Below are 16,532 nucleotides of genomic sequence, written 5' to 3'. Positions count from 1 at the left end.
ACTAGGTGATGGATAAACCGTGAGAATGTCACAAACTTTAACACTTTAAATAGTTTCAAAGTCTCGCTGATTTTGTACATCAACAAAACTTAATTAGCTTTATGGGCATAAAAAAAATTAACTGATTGAGCAAATAATATCACTAACGGAAGACCCCCATATAGTTAGTTTACCTTTGTTAGAGGAAATTTGGTTACTTTACGCTTTGCCGATGAACAAGTAAGAATTGAATCAACAAAAATTGATGGAATTGGACCTAAAAAGCCATTAAGATTTGTTATTTATTAGGTATCAGTGGGAACATAAACATAAAAGAATTAACTAAGTATCAGATCGACCAAATTGAACAAATGATAGGTCAATGTAGCATATTTTCATTTTCTTTTCATTTTAAAGATTTTCTTTATCTGATATCAAATGCAAACTATAAGCAAATAAAACACCTCTCAAGAGTATTAATATCATCACATGAATTGTAAATGCATGAATGTGATGCACCAAAAAATCTGCAGGTCCTAATATAATAGGCAAGAAATCAACTTTGCCAGCCACTGCTACTAAATCATCGTGGGACTATTGATGTAAAATTTATTGATAGTATTCAAATTTAAATATGACTCCTAGAGAATTACAAAGAAGTTGTTTTCTCCTTCTGTTCTTTTCTTTCTTCTTTTAGTTGGCAGGGTCAAGGCCTTTCCCGTTGGGCGAGCCATCCGATTCAAAATTCATTCCCGTTCAATTTTTGTAAGGATAAAGATAAGATTTTATAATGAGATTTACTTCCACGAATATGCATGCCAAAAAATTACTATTTGCTGTTGTTCCCAACGAGTAACTAATAATCTTGTCATGCACAAAAAATGTAGCTATCATCCAATTTTTTGACGAATCATCTACTCTTATGATTTCATCTCCTAATAAATTGTAATTACAATTGAAATGACAAAAAATGATATATGAGTTAATATATTTGCGAGATCTGGTAGCACTTATCAATGAGGCCCCATCGATTAGTATTACACAAAAGAAATCAATTATAGACACTAATATAATTTGATATGCTCTTCATGGACAAACTTAGGATTTGCGATTCCAAGTTAGATTGGTTCAGAATCATGGTATCCTTTTCTATGACATAGGAAGGACTGTTGTACAAAATCTTCTTTTAAGTAATTGCTCCATAGATCCAACATCTATCTATATAAAGAAGAAATCATGTAACAAAGGAGATTCTCATTTGCACTAATGGTACTTTGAACTTGGAACGAGCATGAAGAAATTAATTATACGTCTTTATCTTTTGAGTTGTTTTGCCGGAGCGGTCGCTCAAGACCTTTGGTTTGTATCCCGATCTGTAGTTGAAAATATTATAAAATTAGTATATGTCCCTCAATAATAGGAATTAAATTGGGAATTGAATTCATATGAATATATGTTGTGACAATAAAGCTGCAACTGAAATTGCTCATAATCTAGTTTAACATGATCGCAACAAATATGTTGAGGTGGATAAATATTTCATCAAAGAGAAATTGGAAGGTCTGATTGTTCAATTTTTGTTTGTGAAGTCGAAGAACCAATTAGCCGATATGCTAATAAAAGCAATTTTGAGCAACGCATTTTACAACCCATTTAGCAAGTCGGGCATCAACAACATATATGCACCAATTTTTTTTTTTTATTTTAAAACAAACGATATTATCGACACTAAGAGATGGGGGAGTGGGCTAAGCCTTACAATGGATTAGCAATAATATGCGGTGAGAAATGAACCTAAGACTTTTCACTTTAGTGCAGCTTGACTTGTAGGATTAATTGTAATTAGTAATTAGTGGGTTACATTTCCTATTTAGGTTTCGTTTCCTACTTTATTTAGAATTAGGAGTTATTATTATTCTTGCTCTACAAGGCTTGTTGACTAAATATATACCTCCTTTGAGGGGATGAATCATATCAGAGAATTAACAGATAAACCTAATTTTAGCAAGTGGTTAAATTTAGCGTAACTAGACAATTCAACTAAAAGATCGAATAAGTTCTTCATTTGTAATTATAAACTTGGTACTACCCATGCGCAGACCATATAGCATATTGTACTAAACGTACAAGTTCATCATGTACATATTACGATATACACGTCCAGGGTATTAGATATTGTAGGCATTGATTTGGATGGTAATTCAAGTTATGCAGTGGGGTAAGAGGCTTCCATAGCAATGCCACAAAGACCTTCCTTTGCCTCAATACCTCTCTGCATTCTTATGTATCCTTCTTCACCCCATTCAGTGCCCCATGAGTTCTTCACCAACCAATACTTAGTCCCATCAGCACTGACTCCATAACCAACAGCGGTAACCCCATGATCAAGACTCGTTCCACAAGTTCCTGTAAAGACACCACTTGAATAGAATTGAAAATCGGAACCTCCAGCATCAATGGCAACAGAAATTGGCTGATTTGCAACAGCCTTCAGAAGGGCTTCTTCACTGTTTGCAGGCACATCTTCATGACCAGTTATTTTGGCTGCATGGTTGGCCTCCTTCTTGGTGTTGCAAGTACCATCAACACCAGTGTAAGGATAATTAGTCTCGGTACTAAGCCCATGGTTTTGATTAATGAATTGAAATGCATCATCCATCAAACCACCCTCACAACCTTGATCTACACCGCTTGTGTCACAGTCAACCAACTCTTGCTCAGACAAAGATATCAATTTACCAGTTGTAAGCTTAGTAATTCCTTCCATGGCTGCCACCGCTGAAAAAGCCCAACAACATCCTGCAAGTATTTTGTTGCAGTAAGATATTGTGTTTTTTTTTTGTTTTTTTGTTTTTTTGGCATAAATTAAGTAGTGGTTAATTTAATAGACATAGATTTGTGTAATATTGCAATTAAATCATAGTTAGAGTACTAGAAACCGTTTAATGAAGTTCCAAGTTATAAATAAAATTGATTACCACATTGGCCTTGGTCCTTGACTGGTGTCACAGCTCCTTTCTTTCTCCAATCTACAGTTGGTGGTGCAGTAACATTTTCATATTTGAAAGAAGTCGTCTTTGCGGAACATTCGTGCCCCATGAATCTATTTCTCGAGGCTTTGAATTCTTCATTCGTAAGGTCTGCAAATTGATTGACGCTCAATTTGTAAAGTTTGTTTGCATCATTGTTGGAAGATCCTATGAACGCAACATTTTCCTTGAAAATATTGAAGCGCTTCTCCTTCTCGTTAATGTCAGAATATACACGTCCATAACGAGCCATCCATTGCTCGTATCTCCCGTACATTGATGCATCTTGGAGAGTGCGAGAAGTGGCTTGAGAAGACAAGGCTCCCAGCATGAAGATCAAAGCCAAAATAATACATTTGCAGTAGTACTGGTTGATGTACTCCATGGTGTAAAGCTAGTAACTGAAGCTACTGGGATTTGATGAAGTAAATGGATGGGAGAGAAGGTTATACCCAAATGGTAGACTGCTTCACAGTTTATATAGAGAAGAGAATGGCGGGCGTTGCTATCACCGTGTTCCAAAAGTTGATCTGCAATCTTCGTGCCCTGTAAAATGTTCTGATATAAACCTGGCTTTTATTTGTTTTTTTATTATTATTTTTTTTTTAATTTGAAGTCACGATAAATTAGTAGCTAAACATATGTCTTTATGCGCTTACTTGTTCATATAGGTCAAAACAAATGTAACTTTGTTAATATGCAGAACTGATTAAGTTGGAAAAGTAGGCTCAAATTGTAAACCTCATTGTCATAACGCATGCAACTTTCTCCTTACTTAGACATGAATAAGCTAAGTGCCTTTTCTTATAGCTGGCTTGCAATTGTGGTGTTTTTTAAAATAGAGCTTATTAAAAAAACCTAGAACATCAAATTTATTTAGTAAAATAAAAAAAGGCGTTTTTTTCTTAAAAATTACGTCAATGAGAATAGAAAAGCATAGAAAAGTAAAAGCATTAAGTAGGATCTACCATGTTTCTAAAGTTCTTTTTTTTTCTTTCAAAGCATAGTAATCATTGCGCACTTAATAAAATTTTCAAATAGCAAGCATACTCCCCACATATTTTACCAAATTACAATTTTTAACCCCACATTATTCTTTTTTATAATAATTTATCACATTAAATACCATAACACAGCAGAAGCAGTTTTTTTTAAAATGCACAGCAATACCAAACTAGACCCTAAGATAGATAGGGGAAGAGGAATGAGAAATCCGCTCTTGCAATGTCCAATGTGCATCAATGATCCAAAAAACACAACGCAAATGGGTCAACTAACGCAAGAATAATTGGTGTGATATCATGTTAAAATTAGGCTCATGTGAGACGTTTCTAACATGGTTCTTTGCTTGTTTACATGGTGTACAACCCTTTGGAGAGTAGAAACTAGTAAGTTAACATCTGCTAATTCTAATTACAATATGTAGCAGGACCATCACCAATGAAAGTTGCAGTGCAGTCCTTTGAAATGTTCCGGTGACTAGCGTCGTAGTATCATTAACATTTCAAACCATTCCCTGTTCATTTCTGATGATCCATCAACAATGCTATGCTCCGAGATTATACCTATTCGTAAACTGTCGATGTTCAACGTTGCAAATTATACGTAGAAATTATGGGACGAAAGATCAGTCTTCCTAACACAACATACCCTTAAGTGACGCGAATTAAAAGAACCACCATGATGAATACGCATGTCATTACAAACATCAGAAGCCATGTGAAACAAGTAGTTTTGGACGTCTTTGAGTATATATCTGTCGCCCGTGTGGTGGCATGGCCAGTGCTTGCCAAGCTACTTTCAACAGCCTTCTCTGTGGAGTCAAGTATCTGCATACAAGCCATAACTAAGTTATGAGATCAACGTATATATCCTTCCATCAGCTATGAATTTACATATGAGACACCAGAGAGTAGACAGTTATAACAACTAGTTTCTTGAAGTATCATACATTTCTAATCAAAAATTTAATCAGTTCTCCTGTTACCACTTAAATTCCTCTGCAAATCTATTTGTTTTAGCCCCTGTGTCTTGGGGCCCGTTTGGTATCCTACTCAAATGTTTTCATCATTTCTAAAACCATTTCGAAACAAAAATTCAATCAGTTCCCCTTCCGTCGACCTCCCCAGTCCCCCTAAGCTCTAATCCACAATTAGCCAATCAGATGATAGATCCATTACTTCACCACCATATCCAACAGAGCACAACATCTCTCCTCTACCACATCGACTTAGGATGGCACTACAAGAGAGTAGCTCTAGCGACGGAGTTGAACCCGCTTTCGCAGAGAGAGAGAGAGAGAGAGAGAGAGAGAGAGAGATTTATTAGCTTGTGACTAAAAAAATCATTATTGAGTATAAAAAGTTGGATCCAAATAAGATACCAACAGGCTCTTAGGATTCGTTTCAGTCCCAACACTCGATTCTTTGTTTAACATTTTCCTTTTCAAGCATTTATCCTAATCTCACACCCTCTAAATACTATGCAATATTCACCTTAACTTCCCTTCAGTGTCAACCTAAACAAATCAAACCACAGCCAGCTAAATCCAAATAGTATTGATTCTATAGACCTTACAACATCCTGCAATAGATATCTCAGGGTATCTTACTTTTTCAGTGTTCTCCAGGGAGTGACTCATCATGAGACTACTCTCTTTGAGTTGCCTAGCCAATCCAACCATTTCGTCTGTCAAATCCTCTTGAAGCTTTCTGTAAAACATGAGAGAAAATTTATAAGAGTCGTAAACATAATGTGGAAAGGAAATGTAATTAACACTTGAAGTTTTAACTGCTGAATTGTGTGACCTCTACTTTATGGACACCAATTGACTTGGGATCGAAGCAATTTCCTCTCTAACAGTAACAGTATCTACTCTGGTGGGTTCTGGTTAAAGGTCATGTTGATTCTAGCCACCATCTGTTGGCGGTGGTGTACCAAACATGCAGAAAGATCTTAGTATCGCAGCAGATGGCAGGAAAGACATGGGCAGGACATGGACTTGGGTTGATACAATTTGGATGGTCCCCCTAGTTCCTTAATAAGCACTCTGAATAACAGACAGGCTGGTTTGTAGACCAAGATTTGTTTTTAGGTAGTGTTTTGTCTTTGTTACCAACTAAGTAAAGAAAGAAAATTGTACAAATAGATGGAACTAATCCCAAAGTTGCCCAATTCTATTGCTCTAATTTTATCAAATATCCCAAGGGAGCATCCATGTCATTTCTATTTGTAAAAGAATCATATCCCATTTATTTTTAAACAAAAATCAACTTCTTTCTCGGCTTAAAAGAAAAGTAACTTCATATTGAAAACATATATAAGTACATTGCAGTCCCAATTTATGACCAACATCCTAGAACTCCCGTTTTCAAATTCATCCAGTCTCATTACTCCAGTTTAATAGAAGAAATTGAGATAGTAATAATATACCTATGCTTTTCAATGTGTGCTTGGGCTGCAGCATCCAGTTTAACAGGTGCCGAAGAATCAACATTAACAGTCTCACGAGCTCCATCTTTGATATTTGAGGGAGGCCTATTTAACAAAAACACAGTTAAAATAAAACAAGTCATTGCAGACAAAAACTCACTAAGGAACTGAAACCATTGTGATCCTAACTATCATTCACTTACACAAATCTCCTTCTCAGACCTGGAGAAGCGGGAATCTGATTGTCTCCTGTATCAGAAGAGCTTGCAAGGGGCTCTTCAGGTGTTTGAATATCAGGCTGGGAATTGCGAAATAAATCATAGTTAGGAGCAAGGAACTCCATATATTGCACATACATACCCTACATTCTTCGACCAAAAAATTAAAAACATTACATTCTAAAGAAATATTCTCTTGCCAAGCTGTTAATCTGGACCACTGATCAGGTAAACTCCTGCTTTCATATGTGATGCCAGATTCACAACATAATATACCATGTCCGATATGCAAGAAAACATTATCCATATATTACAGATTCACTCTCAAGATAACAAAAATGACGCAACAAATTACATGTACTGATGCACTGAAGGAGATTCAGAATCATTACAAGCATGAAACTTGAACTATAAACTGTCTCGAAATTGTTCCCTGCATAAGAACTAAAAACTGTCCAACGATCCATCAAAGCTAAAGTAAAATTGATTTGAATCATACATGATACTTAATTCCACAGAAAATTGTAAATCAAAAGTACATTAATAACTGGTTTAAAGTACATATTATCAATACTTCAACAATAGTGACATGAATGATTTCTAGATCATATGTACGCACCGGTGGAGCAGCTAATTTGGAAGCAATGGCTTCGATCTTCTCTGAATAGTCACTCATAACAGCCTTTGAAACTCTGTATATAAAATCGCAAATAATGATTTCAATAACTAAGAATCTTACAAACTCTTAAGTAGGGAACCGTATCAACAAAATACATAGAAATAGATAATATGAAAATGTTGATCGGCATAGCTACCGTAAGACCCAGTATCAACAACATAATGTTTGGAATGTGAATCAACCTCATACCTTGGTAAGCCTTCTGGATTTCTCTCTTCAGCTAGTTGTTCTACCAGTTCCCGTAAAGTAGCAACATACTGCAAAGTAGCACTACTTATGTCATCCATAAATGGTAGATATCCCCCAAGCAAAAACAAATATAAAGCCAAGAAACCGGAAATATTTGGCACAAAGCAATTATCTAAAAATGGATAACACCTTGTAACCTGTAATTCTAATAACAACATACATGTACAAGTTTTGCCTGGTTATGTTGCTGGGGCGCAGATGCAAGCAGCCTCCTCAAATTCACCTCTGTTTTACTGATCCTCATCCCAAAATCCTACACCATTGAACAAACATAAAACAACAAACGATTCAACACTCGAACAACACCAATGAAATCATCACTTTTTAGTATGTGATCCATATACCATCAGTATTTGATCTCTATGCTTTGTTTTTTATTTTTTTTTATCTAAACGTCGTCAATTTGATTTTGATCAGTTCAACAATTGGGATTTGTAAAGTGACCATTTCATCAATTTCCCAAAAAATGAAGGAAACCCATAACCCTATTCTCCAAAAAAAAAAAAAAAAAAAAAACCCAGTGGACCACCTAATATAATTAGCTTTCTCGACCCGTTCATACACAAAAAGAATAAAAACCGATGGGGCTGCAGATTGATCAGCCAAGTGCTTAGGAAAAGTCGATCTCCTGTGCAATTGCAGGATAATTGGTAAGTTTGAGTTTCCCACTGGAACATAGTTGACTCCACGTTTGACACGCATAATCTGTTTTCTTAATCTCCTCGACCACGACGAATCGTCACTCTTTGATTCTTAACTACTCGTCCTATTATCAAATAGCTACAGGGAATGGTTTGAGTTATAAAACCTCATTCTTATCAAATATCTCTCAAAAATTCGATATGCCAAAACCGAAACAGAAATAGAGCCCAAAATCTCATCCCACAACGAACAGTGAACCCAACTTACATGAACAAACACAAAACAATAGGAATATTTCAATCTGTACAAAAGTAAACACATTCATGAATGCACAAAGCATGCATCCAATCCCGTCCCATTCAAAATTCCACTACCCAATCATATAAAATAGTAATAGAGAGAGTGTTCAAAGTCTAACCTTTTAATTCGCCCAAACAAAATTCCAACTGAATCGTTCTTCAGTCTCTCACTGCTGAAATCTGGAAATGGGTTCTCTTTGTTTACTGATTTCGAATCAGCGCGAGAGAAGAAGGGGATCGAGTTTCATCCAGTTATTAAGGATATTCGAGTAATTACAATTGGTCAATATTTGAGTAATTATCACCCAGTGCTACTTAGGAGTGGTATTTTTTTTTATTCGTACATGACAAGTTTTAGGTTTCGATTATCGCTATAAGCGAATTTGAACCATGCTAGCCCATTGTGACATGAGGCTTAGCCTAGAGGGTTCGATTTCATTTGGTTCGGTTTTTTGTCAAAATCGAAAAATTGAACTAAAATTTTCTTACGATTTTTTTCAGTTCGCTTTTGATTCGATATGGTTTTGTTCGGTTCAGTTTTAGTTTTTTTTTATTTTATAAAACTTGATCTTTTTTTAATATGAAATTGAGAAAAGAGGCTTGCATTGATAGACTAATAATAAGAAAATGAGAAAAATGGGAACGTAGTTGTACCTATACAAGATCATATGAACCAATCTTATTCTATCAACACGTTCTTATTCTATCAACAACTTCAATTGCAAAGAAAAATGATCACTGTATCTATTCCAAAAGTAAACAAATAGAGAAGCTCTTCCAAATTCCAAAGTCTTCCAAAACTTTCATCTATAACCAATGGAATATCCTCCCTAATTGAACCAAGTATGCTCTTTGAAAAATCCCTAAGCTTAGTTTCAAACTTGGTAGTAAAGTTTGACAAAAGAAATATCATTGGCATCATTCATAAAGTGTAATGGGATTCGATTTGGTTGGGTTTGGTGATGCGTGAATTTATACGCACACAAATTAAACCCTCTTTTTATCAATTGTAGTAAGTATGTAAGTAGAGATCGTTCTGGACTGGGGATTAGGAGGGATTGTTAATCACTTGGATTTGACTAAAAAAACGTAGAAACACAATATAAAACACTATACTAAACTCAAAGAATGCAAAACTAAATAAACGTAAAATACTAAAATTTAAAACACTAACTAAACTCAAAGAATGCAAAACTAAATAAACGTAAAATACTAAAACCTATCAAATGATTAAGACTTAACAAAAGATGGGGGGGGGGGAATTGAGTTTTTGACGAAATTAACTAAAATGCACAAATTGTAATTAAAGGCAAAACGTAAATATGAATGTGATGAAAATATGGATGATGGAATAGCCAAGGGGTTCTTCTCCACACATGTTACACTTGCATACAAGATTGATTCTCAGTTGGTCTTTCGATAAATTATGAAACTCAACACTCCGGATTAATTAGGTCCGCTTAAATTAACCGTCAAGTTTTCCTTAAGTTAATGAATTGGATGGGTTTGCGCAACGCAATTCACAACATTCTCCAAAAGTCCTTTATGTGAACAGCACAATAAAGATACAATCAAAGATCATTAAGCATTATGAAAACTATAAGTGTTGACGAGGTATTCGTTACTATGATGAGCATGAAACTCGTGCCAAGAATTCATTTAACACGATTGTTTATAAGCAACCTCCACTACTTGTGAATATAAGTTCATATCGATTAGGTGAAACTCACTTATATTCTAGCGTCATATTCATGCATGAAAATTAAGCGCGCATTCTCAATAAACATACATAAATAAGTTATCAATCAAACGGTTAAATAAATTGAATCCACAACTTATGAAATTCCAACGAAAGTTAATCAATTCATATTGCAAATATAAACATAGTTTCGAATCACCCCCTAGCTAAAGGGGGTTTAGTTCCTCATAACTTTGAAATCAAAGAAACACCTAAACATTCCAACAACTCAAAATTGAATTGTATGAACGTTTAGGCACTCTTCTCTTCCATTCCTCATACGTACAAAACAAAGAGAATTGAATTTAAACATTGAAATCAAAGAAACACCTAAACATTCTAACAACTCAAACTTGAATTGTATGAACGTTTAGGCACTCTTCTCTTCCATTCCTCATACGTACAAAACAAAGAGAATTGAATTTAAACATTGAAATCAAAGAAACACCTAAACATTCTAACAACTCAAACTTGAATTGTATGAACGTTTAGGCACTCTTCTCTTCCTCGTTGTTGTAGCACAAGGTCTAAGGTGAGGTTTGGGGGATTATGGATGATGTAGAATGATAGGTTTTGTGGAAGAAAGAAGGAGGTGATGGTGTTTGGATTGGTAGGGAATGCACGGCACAAGGGCAGTTTTTGTGTTGTGTGTTGTGTTGTGAATGGAATGAATCAATTGTGGCTGCAATGCATGCTTATTTATAGGTAATGAGAGGGAACATGACAGCTAGGAATAGGTGGAAATGTGGCTGCAAGTTTGGTGAATGATTATGAGTGAATGCATGTGAATGTGGCTAGGTTGGAAAGCTGGAATTGCATGTGGGAATGCTGGAAATGCAAGGGTGGCCACGGCATGGGTGTGTTTGTGTGTTGTGGCTGATTTGTTTGTTGGTTAAAGCTTGTGAGTGAATGATTAAAGATGCATGTGGATGAATTATACAATGGGAAAGTATGTGATTGACAACTAGGGTGAATGGTGGCTGCAATGATGAAGTGTGATGGCTGAAAATGGCAAGGGAAGGCACGACAATGGGTTGGTTTGTGAATGTGTGATGGTGTGATTGAATGATTAAAGGGGCATGTGGGTTGGAAATGCATGTGGAGTTGCAAGGTAGGGTGAATGATTATGGGTGCATGTGGCTTAAAGGGGGAATGCTAGGTTGGAAATGCATGTGGCTGCAATGAAGGAAAGCTGGAATGGTGATGGGAGGCCACAGCATAGAATGTGTTTGGGTGCATGTGGCTGAAATGCATGTGTTGATATTTATGGGTATGATAATTGATAAGTGTATGGTTATGATAAGTGATAAGTGAATGATATGATAAGTGATAAGTGAATGATATGTTAAGTGATAAGTGAATGATATGTGGTGATGATAAGTGTATAATTGTATGATAGGTGGTGATGATAATTTGGTCTTCAATTTCGTCCATCTACTTGGCGTTAAGCATATGCAATCCATTTAATGCCCCAAACTGCTCCAAAATGCATCCTTTCGACAAACACATCTTATGATCCTGAAAACACACAAAAGAAGCATAAAGGACTAAAATAACTAAAGAAACATAACGTAAATGTACGAGAACAAGCCATTTAAGTCGCATGAATATGCTCCTATCATTTGGTTCAGTTTTTTTTCAATTTTTGGTTTTTCGATTTCGGTTTTCGGTTAGTGCAAACAATATCAATTGTTTGAAAAAAAAAATTACTTGAGTAATTGAAGAAATCCTCACAAAGCAATACTAAACTAAACAAGCGAAAAACGCACTATATATTCCATTAGTAAAGCCTAAACCTCATTAAAAATTAAAGTGCTAACAAGCATGACCATACATAGACTGAATTGGTTTTGAACTCGTTTATGAATTCGAAATTAACATTTCTTGTTTATTAGTTAAAAGGAATATCATTAAAATGTTATATTGAAATTATCACGACTTTTGACATGAACAATCTTTTGGTGTGCTAATAACATGAGCACGTGACTATTATTTCACTAAAATTATCGCACATACGAGTGAGAGATTGGAGCACATCGCCCATCGCCCATCGCCCATCGCCCATCGCCCATCATTCCCGGTAGTGATAAAAATTCCTCATTATCCAAACCCACATAGTAAGTTCATCATGTATGCATGTATTCTTAAAATACTTTTGCTGCGTCTTTAACAACTTTGCAAAACAAATAACAAATACAGGGGAGATGTCGACTCACTTAATCTACATATAACACCATGAATGTAACAAAAAAACAGAATGCACACTGTGGGATATTCGGGACGCCGCACGCGGCAAGCATGGCGCCGTGAGTATAGCAACGACATGCGAAATTCAGAGACCAAACTATAAATCCATCAAGATTCAAGTTCAAAACTACAACGCAATAAAATCCTTCGAAAACTCAAGAATGTTCAAGTCACTAACACAACAGAAAGGTAGATGTTTTCATTACATGCCCGTAAAGCTCAGATTTCCCCTAGATAGATCTGTTTATCACTACTGCACGATCCAATGATGGGTTCGTTGGGATGGAAAACAGACTCGTTGACGGATCCACTGTGGCCAGGCAGCATATACAAGATGCGTCGGGAAGTGGTGTCCCATACGTAGACCATCCGATCAGAACTGCCAGCCGTGACCTTGCTTCCATCAGGGGACCAGCCACACTTCAACAGGTTCTTTTCAAAATTGTGCTGGTGACCTTCCATTATCTTCACGCAGCGATTTTGGGGTGCGTACGGGCGCATATCCCAAATGCAGAGTTTACTGTCCATTCCATTAGTCAGAAGATAAGAGCCATCAGGACTCAATGACATACCTGTTATCATATCTTGATGGCCTTGAAGTGTCATCATTACTTCAACTTTGCGCAAATCCCATACCTTAATGTCATTGTCAATACCTCCCGTAAAGATTTTATCGGATGCATCAGAGAAGCTGACAGCTGTAATTTGATATTTATCAGGGAATGTTTGGATCGCTCCCCTCAGACGCATATCCCAGAGTTTGGCAGTTCCATCATCAGATCCACTGACAATAAGAGGAGGTCCCCTTCGAGCAGGATGGCAAGAATTCACAAACGAAGAGTGCTCAGCCATCTTCTTTATCCTTTTTCCTGTTTCAACATCCCATGCCCCCACAGTTTTGTCTGGACTGGCTGATATAATCTGTGAACCATCGGTTGTCCAGTGAAGATCCAATACAGCATTCTTGTGCCCCTTCAAAACCATAAAGTTCTTGCATTCCCCATGAACATTCCATAAAAAAATTTCTTTGTCATGGGACCCAGAAGCAATAACTGTTCCAGCAGGGTTAAATTTCATTGTGTATACAGCACTCTGATGGCCTGTCAGCAACATGATCGGTGATTCCAAGCTGGAAGTCCTTTGTTTCCCATTTGGTCCAGGTGCTGGGCGACCATTGTATGTAGACAAATCCATTGGCCTCGGACCAACTACCGACAAAGCATTTTCACCCTCACTAGGGGTAAACTGCATCATTGATTCTGTCTGGTATTTGAACAGCAAACAATTTGTTCCTGTGAGATCGAATCCTACAATACAAATGAATTAAATAAGCAAAAATGTTATATATTAAATAACCTATCACACCCTGCAAACATCAAATTATTTGAGCTTAAAATCTAGTCCGGCAAACCAGCTTAAGTATATAAACATAGAAATTTAGACTTGGATGAGGGACTTTCAGAGTCCCAGAGAACTTTAGACTAGTTAAAATGCACTGGACGCTACCATGAACTACTCGAGCACTTGATAGCTACTACTAAAACACTACAATACACTACAAAGCACCACTCAAGGAGTCATTTGAAAGTTCTCTCAAATGTATTGTTTCTAGTCGTCTTGCAAGTCCTTCTATCTAATTTTTGCAGTGCATTCCTATTTTTTAACAAATTTAGCCTAAGTTCCATGGAACATTGAAGTCCCTCATCCAAGCAAAGGGTAAGAAAAAACCACAATGACAGCAGGCAGCCACAGGTAACAGCAGAGCCAATTTCCAATTTGTCACCAGACTACACAGCTGAAGCCACATATTAGCCACCATGCAAACAAGAGTAGAGGCGGTCTCTCTCTCACCTAAGCATACAGGTTAAGTGCGTATGTAGCAAATAATCCATTATCTTACAATCCAAATGAGCATTTTCAAAGAAATGCTAGGATTAGCCTTTGAAAAGAAAGACAAATGACCTTTTGTGACCAGTTTCGGAAGTAAAGAGAAAACAAATGAAGCCTAAAAATCTATATTCTCTTCAAAGCTTCAGCTTTCTTCTTCCATTCCCAAGATTCAAGTACAATCACTCATGATAAGATTTGTGAGCTGAGATTTGATGATCTTATTTCTCAGAAGGGAAAAAAAAAACAAACGAAACTGCTTGTTTTGTGATCCCACTTCAGTGCATATGGTTACCTGTGAAAACAGTTACCTTAAAATTTATCGTAACAAAGAAGTGATGTTTGCAAGGAGAAATGGATGTTGGTGGGATAGTTGGAAGAATCAACTCTCTGCCACCATCAAGTCAAGAAGTTGCTCCACAATAAAAGCACTATAGAATGAGAAAGACCCATTCACTCAAAAGGATAAAAAGCAAGACAACCCCAAGCCCAAATCTTTACCAAACGGTGGAGAAAAACAAGAAAACAATGTATTGCTAGTTCGTCGAAGAGGAGAGAACGTCCACTTTCCTTGCCTTTTCATAGTAAGCCGTTTACAAGTTCTTTCATAGTATGCTTAGTAGAAATCTGGCATCCCAGGATTTACGCTTTTCTAAAGTAACTGAAAATTCCGTGACCCAACTGCATTGTAAACCAAGTCGCCTAGCCAACTGTAAAACCAACCCCATCCGTCCCCACCAAAGCATAATCCTAATTATACAGGGGTTAGCATGTTGGTATCATAATCCAAGTTAATTAAAAAGGCAATGAATTGTAGAATGTAGTCAGTTTTTTTCCCTGCACCACACCACTGTTCCATTTTTTCCACGAGCTATCTCACAAAACAAATCGATTAATTAGACTGAAAAAGTTTACAAGTCAATCCAAAATTCCCCGTCTAAAAATTAACACATAATTAAATAAATAACTACTTCAAAAGCCCACTAACAAACTCACAGATCTTGACTGTTAAGTTATGGCCATTTCACATAATTCAAGCACAATCAAAACGCCTCCACGCATCAACACAAATCCTAGTTTCTAATTCGTTCCTCTTTGCAACGTTTATCAGAAAATAGCAAAGCATACTTTCCCTAAATTCTCAAACAGTTAATGTTTACTGAGATTCAGACCAAAGCATATCTTAGAGAGAGAGAGAGAGAGAGAGAGAGAGAGAGAGAGAGAGAGAGAGAGAGAGTGTACCTGGTAGAGCTTTATCTGGTAAACCCTAGAGGGTTCTTCTTCGTCTTCTTCCTATTAACGCGGCTCAATGATCACTCTGTACTGAAACAATGTATAAATCGCACAAACTACGCTCGGACGCTGTCGTTTTGCCTCAAGAGTTCAGATGCCGCCTATTGGGAACTGTTGGGCTTCACTGCCTTCGAAGCCCAATTCTATTCGGTAGCAAGCAATTCAAACTATGTAACGGTTCAGTAGACAACAGCCGAAAACAAAATACTTAAACCTGCACATTTAAGTTATATATTTGAACAAGATTCGTTAGATTTTTTAATGTGCATCGGAGAAATTTCACGAGTTTAGGAGGAGTACGAGAGCTAATTCAATCTGGGTTTTAGGTGGTGTAAACTAATTTACAATGGCTTGTGGTTACAAGGGTCATTTTGGGCAAGTTGTAGTGATTCTGGTTGGTACACGAATTCAAAAATATGAAAGTTGTGTCACTACAGGTTTAGTACTCTTTTCTTTTCTTTTTTCATTTGTAAGTGAGAGATATTAAGTATGGATAGTTTGAAATTAATTTATTCTCCAATCTCTTATTGTAAATATATTGTTGTATCAAAACCAAAATAATATGAATAGTTGATTTCAGAATATGATATTTTGACCGAAAATGCTTCTTATGTAAGCAATTCCAAACATACTCTAAGCATTCTATTGACAAAGAAATAAAATATTCCAAGTATATCACTTACAATAAAATGCATTAAACAGATAAGTTTGTCATTCACTCTATTTTCTTTATAAGAAAACAAAATAGAAATTATATGGAAAATTCAAACTTAGGACTTTCTAATAAACAATCTACTTATATTATTAAACTCTCTTTGGTTGGCAAAGAAAAATGAGATG

At 36.3% G+C, this 16,532-nt stretch overlaps 3 protein-coding genes across 6 annotated transcripts; all 3 read right to left on the bottom strand.

Annotated features, from left to right (window-relative positions):
- Positions 1–2,148: 2,148 nt before the first annotated feature.
- LOC103951772 (senescence-specific cysteine protease SAG39-like) lies at positions 2,149–3,793 on the bottom strand. The gene is made up of 2 exons (XM_009363225.2): positions 2,958–3,793; positions 2,149–2,778 (listed from the first exon to the last, which is right to left on the bottom strand). The coding sequence occupies exons 1-2, from the start codon at positions 3,391–3,393 to the stop codon at positions 2,186–2,188; spliced, it is 1,029 nt and encodes a 342-aa protein (XP_009361500.2). The 5' UTR covers positions 3,394–3,793; the 3' UTR covers positions 2,149–2,185.
- Positions 3,794–4,282: 489 nt separating this feature from the next.
- Positions 4,283–8,815, bottom strand: LOC103950483. 2 transcript variants are annotated; one of them, XM_048591910.1, is made up of 9 exons: positions 8,647–8,815; positions 7,747–7,839; positions 7,527–7,594; positions 7,278–7,350; positions 6,644–6,738; positions 6,441–6,545; positions 5,620–5,719; positions 4,659–4,837; positions 4,283–4,573 (listed from the first exon to the last, which is right to left on the bottom strand). In XM_048591910.1, the coding sequence occupies exons 2-8, from the start codon at positions 7,828–7,830 to the stop codon at positions 4,661–4,663; spliced, it is 702 nt and encodes a 233-aa protein (XP_048447867.1). In that variant the 5' UTR covers positions 7,831–7,839; positions 8,647–8,815; the 3' UTR covers positions 4,283–4,573; positions 4,659–4,660. The 2 variants fall into 2 exon arrangements, with proteins under 2 accessions (XP_048447867.1, XP_048447866.1); XM_048591909.1 differs by having other exon boundaries at positions 4,283–4,837; positions 8,647–8,811.
- Positions 8,816–12,596: 3,781 nt separating this feature from the next.
- LOC103950482 (U5 small nuclear ribonucleoprotein 40 kDa protein) lies at positions 12,597–15,786 on the bottom strand. Of its 3 annotated transcripts, XM_048592013.1 has the most exons (3): positions 15,642–15,727; positions 14,975–15,149; positions 12,597–13,819 (listed from the first exon to the last, which is right to left on the bottom strand). In XM_048592013.1, the coding sequence occupies exon 3, from the start codon at positions 13,764–13,766 to the stop codon at positions 12,732–12,734; it is 1,035 nt and encodes a 344-aa protein (XP_048447970.1). In that variant the 5' UTR covers positions 13,767–13,819; positions 14,975–15,149; positions 15,642–15,727; the 3' UTR covers positions 12,597–12,731. The 3 variants fall into 3 exon arrangements, with proteins under 3 accessions (XP_048447970.1, XP_048447969.1, XP_048447971.1); XM_048592012.1 differs by lacking the exon at positions 14,975–15,149 and having other exon boundaries at positions 15,642–15,786; XM_048592014.1 differs by lacking the exon at positions 14,975–15,149 and having other exon boundaries at positions 12,597–13,804; positions 15,642–15,712.
- Between the last annotated feature and the right edge of the window lie 746 nt (positions 15,787–16,532).

This window comes from the organism of the source record quoted next, unplaced genomic scaffold (genome assembly GCF_019419815.1).
Source record: "Pyrus x bretschneideri cultivar Hongxiangsu unplaced genomic scaffold, Pyrus_bretschneideri_v1 Contig36, whole genome shotgun sequence".
In the NCBI taxonomy this organism is placed as follows: Eukaryota; Viridiplantae; Streptophyta; class Magnoliopsida; order Rosales; family Rosaceae; genus Pyrus; species Pyrus x bretschneideri.
Note: the sequence above shows the minus strand (reverse complement) of the source record. Positions and strands in the feature narration are given on the sequence as shown.

Bases quoted from the DNA above. Each gene is read 5' to 3' on its own strand.
- LOC103951772 (XM_009363225.2), bottom strand. From the start codon at position 3,393: ATGGAGTACATCAACCAGTACTACTGCAAATGTATTATTTTGGCTTTG. The intron at 2,779-2,957 runs GTAATCAATTTT...AAATACTTGCAG, and splicing joins CAAGGACCAAGGCCAATGTG to GATGTTGTTGGGCTTTTTCA.
- LOC103950483 (XM_048591910.1), bottom strand. From the start codon at position 7,830: ATGAGGATCAGTAAAACAGAGGTGAATTTGAGGAGGCTGCTTGCATCT. The intron at 7,595-7,746 runs GTATGTTGTTAT...GCTACTTTGCAG, and splicing joins ACCAGGCAAAACTTGTACAT to TATGTTGCTACTTTACGGGA. The intron at 4,838-5,619 runs GTAAGATACCCT...GCTTGTATGCAG, and splicing joins CCCTGGAGAACACTGAAAAA to ATACTTGACTCCACAGAGAA.
- LOC103950482 (XM_048592012.1), bottom strand. From the start codon at position 13,766: ATGATGCAGTTTACCCCTAGTGAGGGTGAAAATGCTTTGTCGGTAGTT.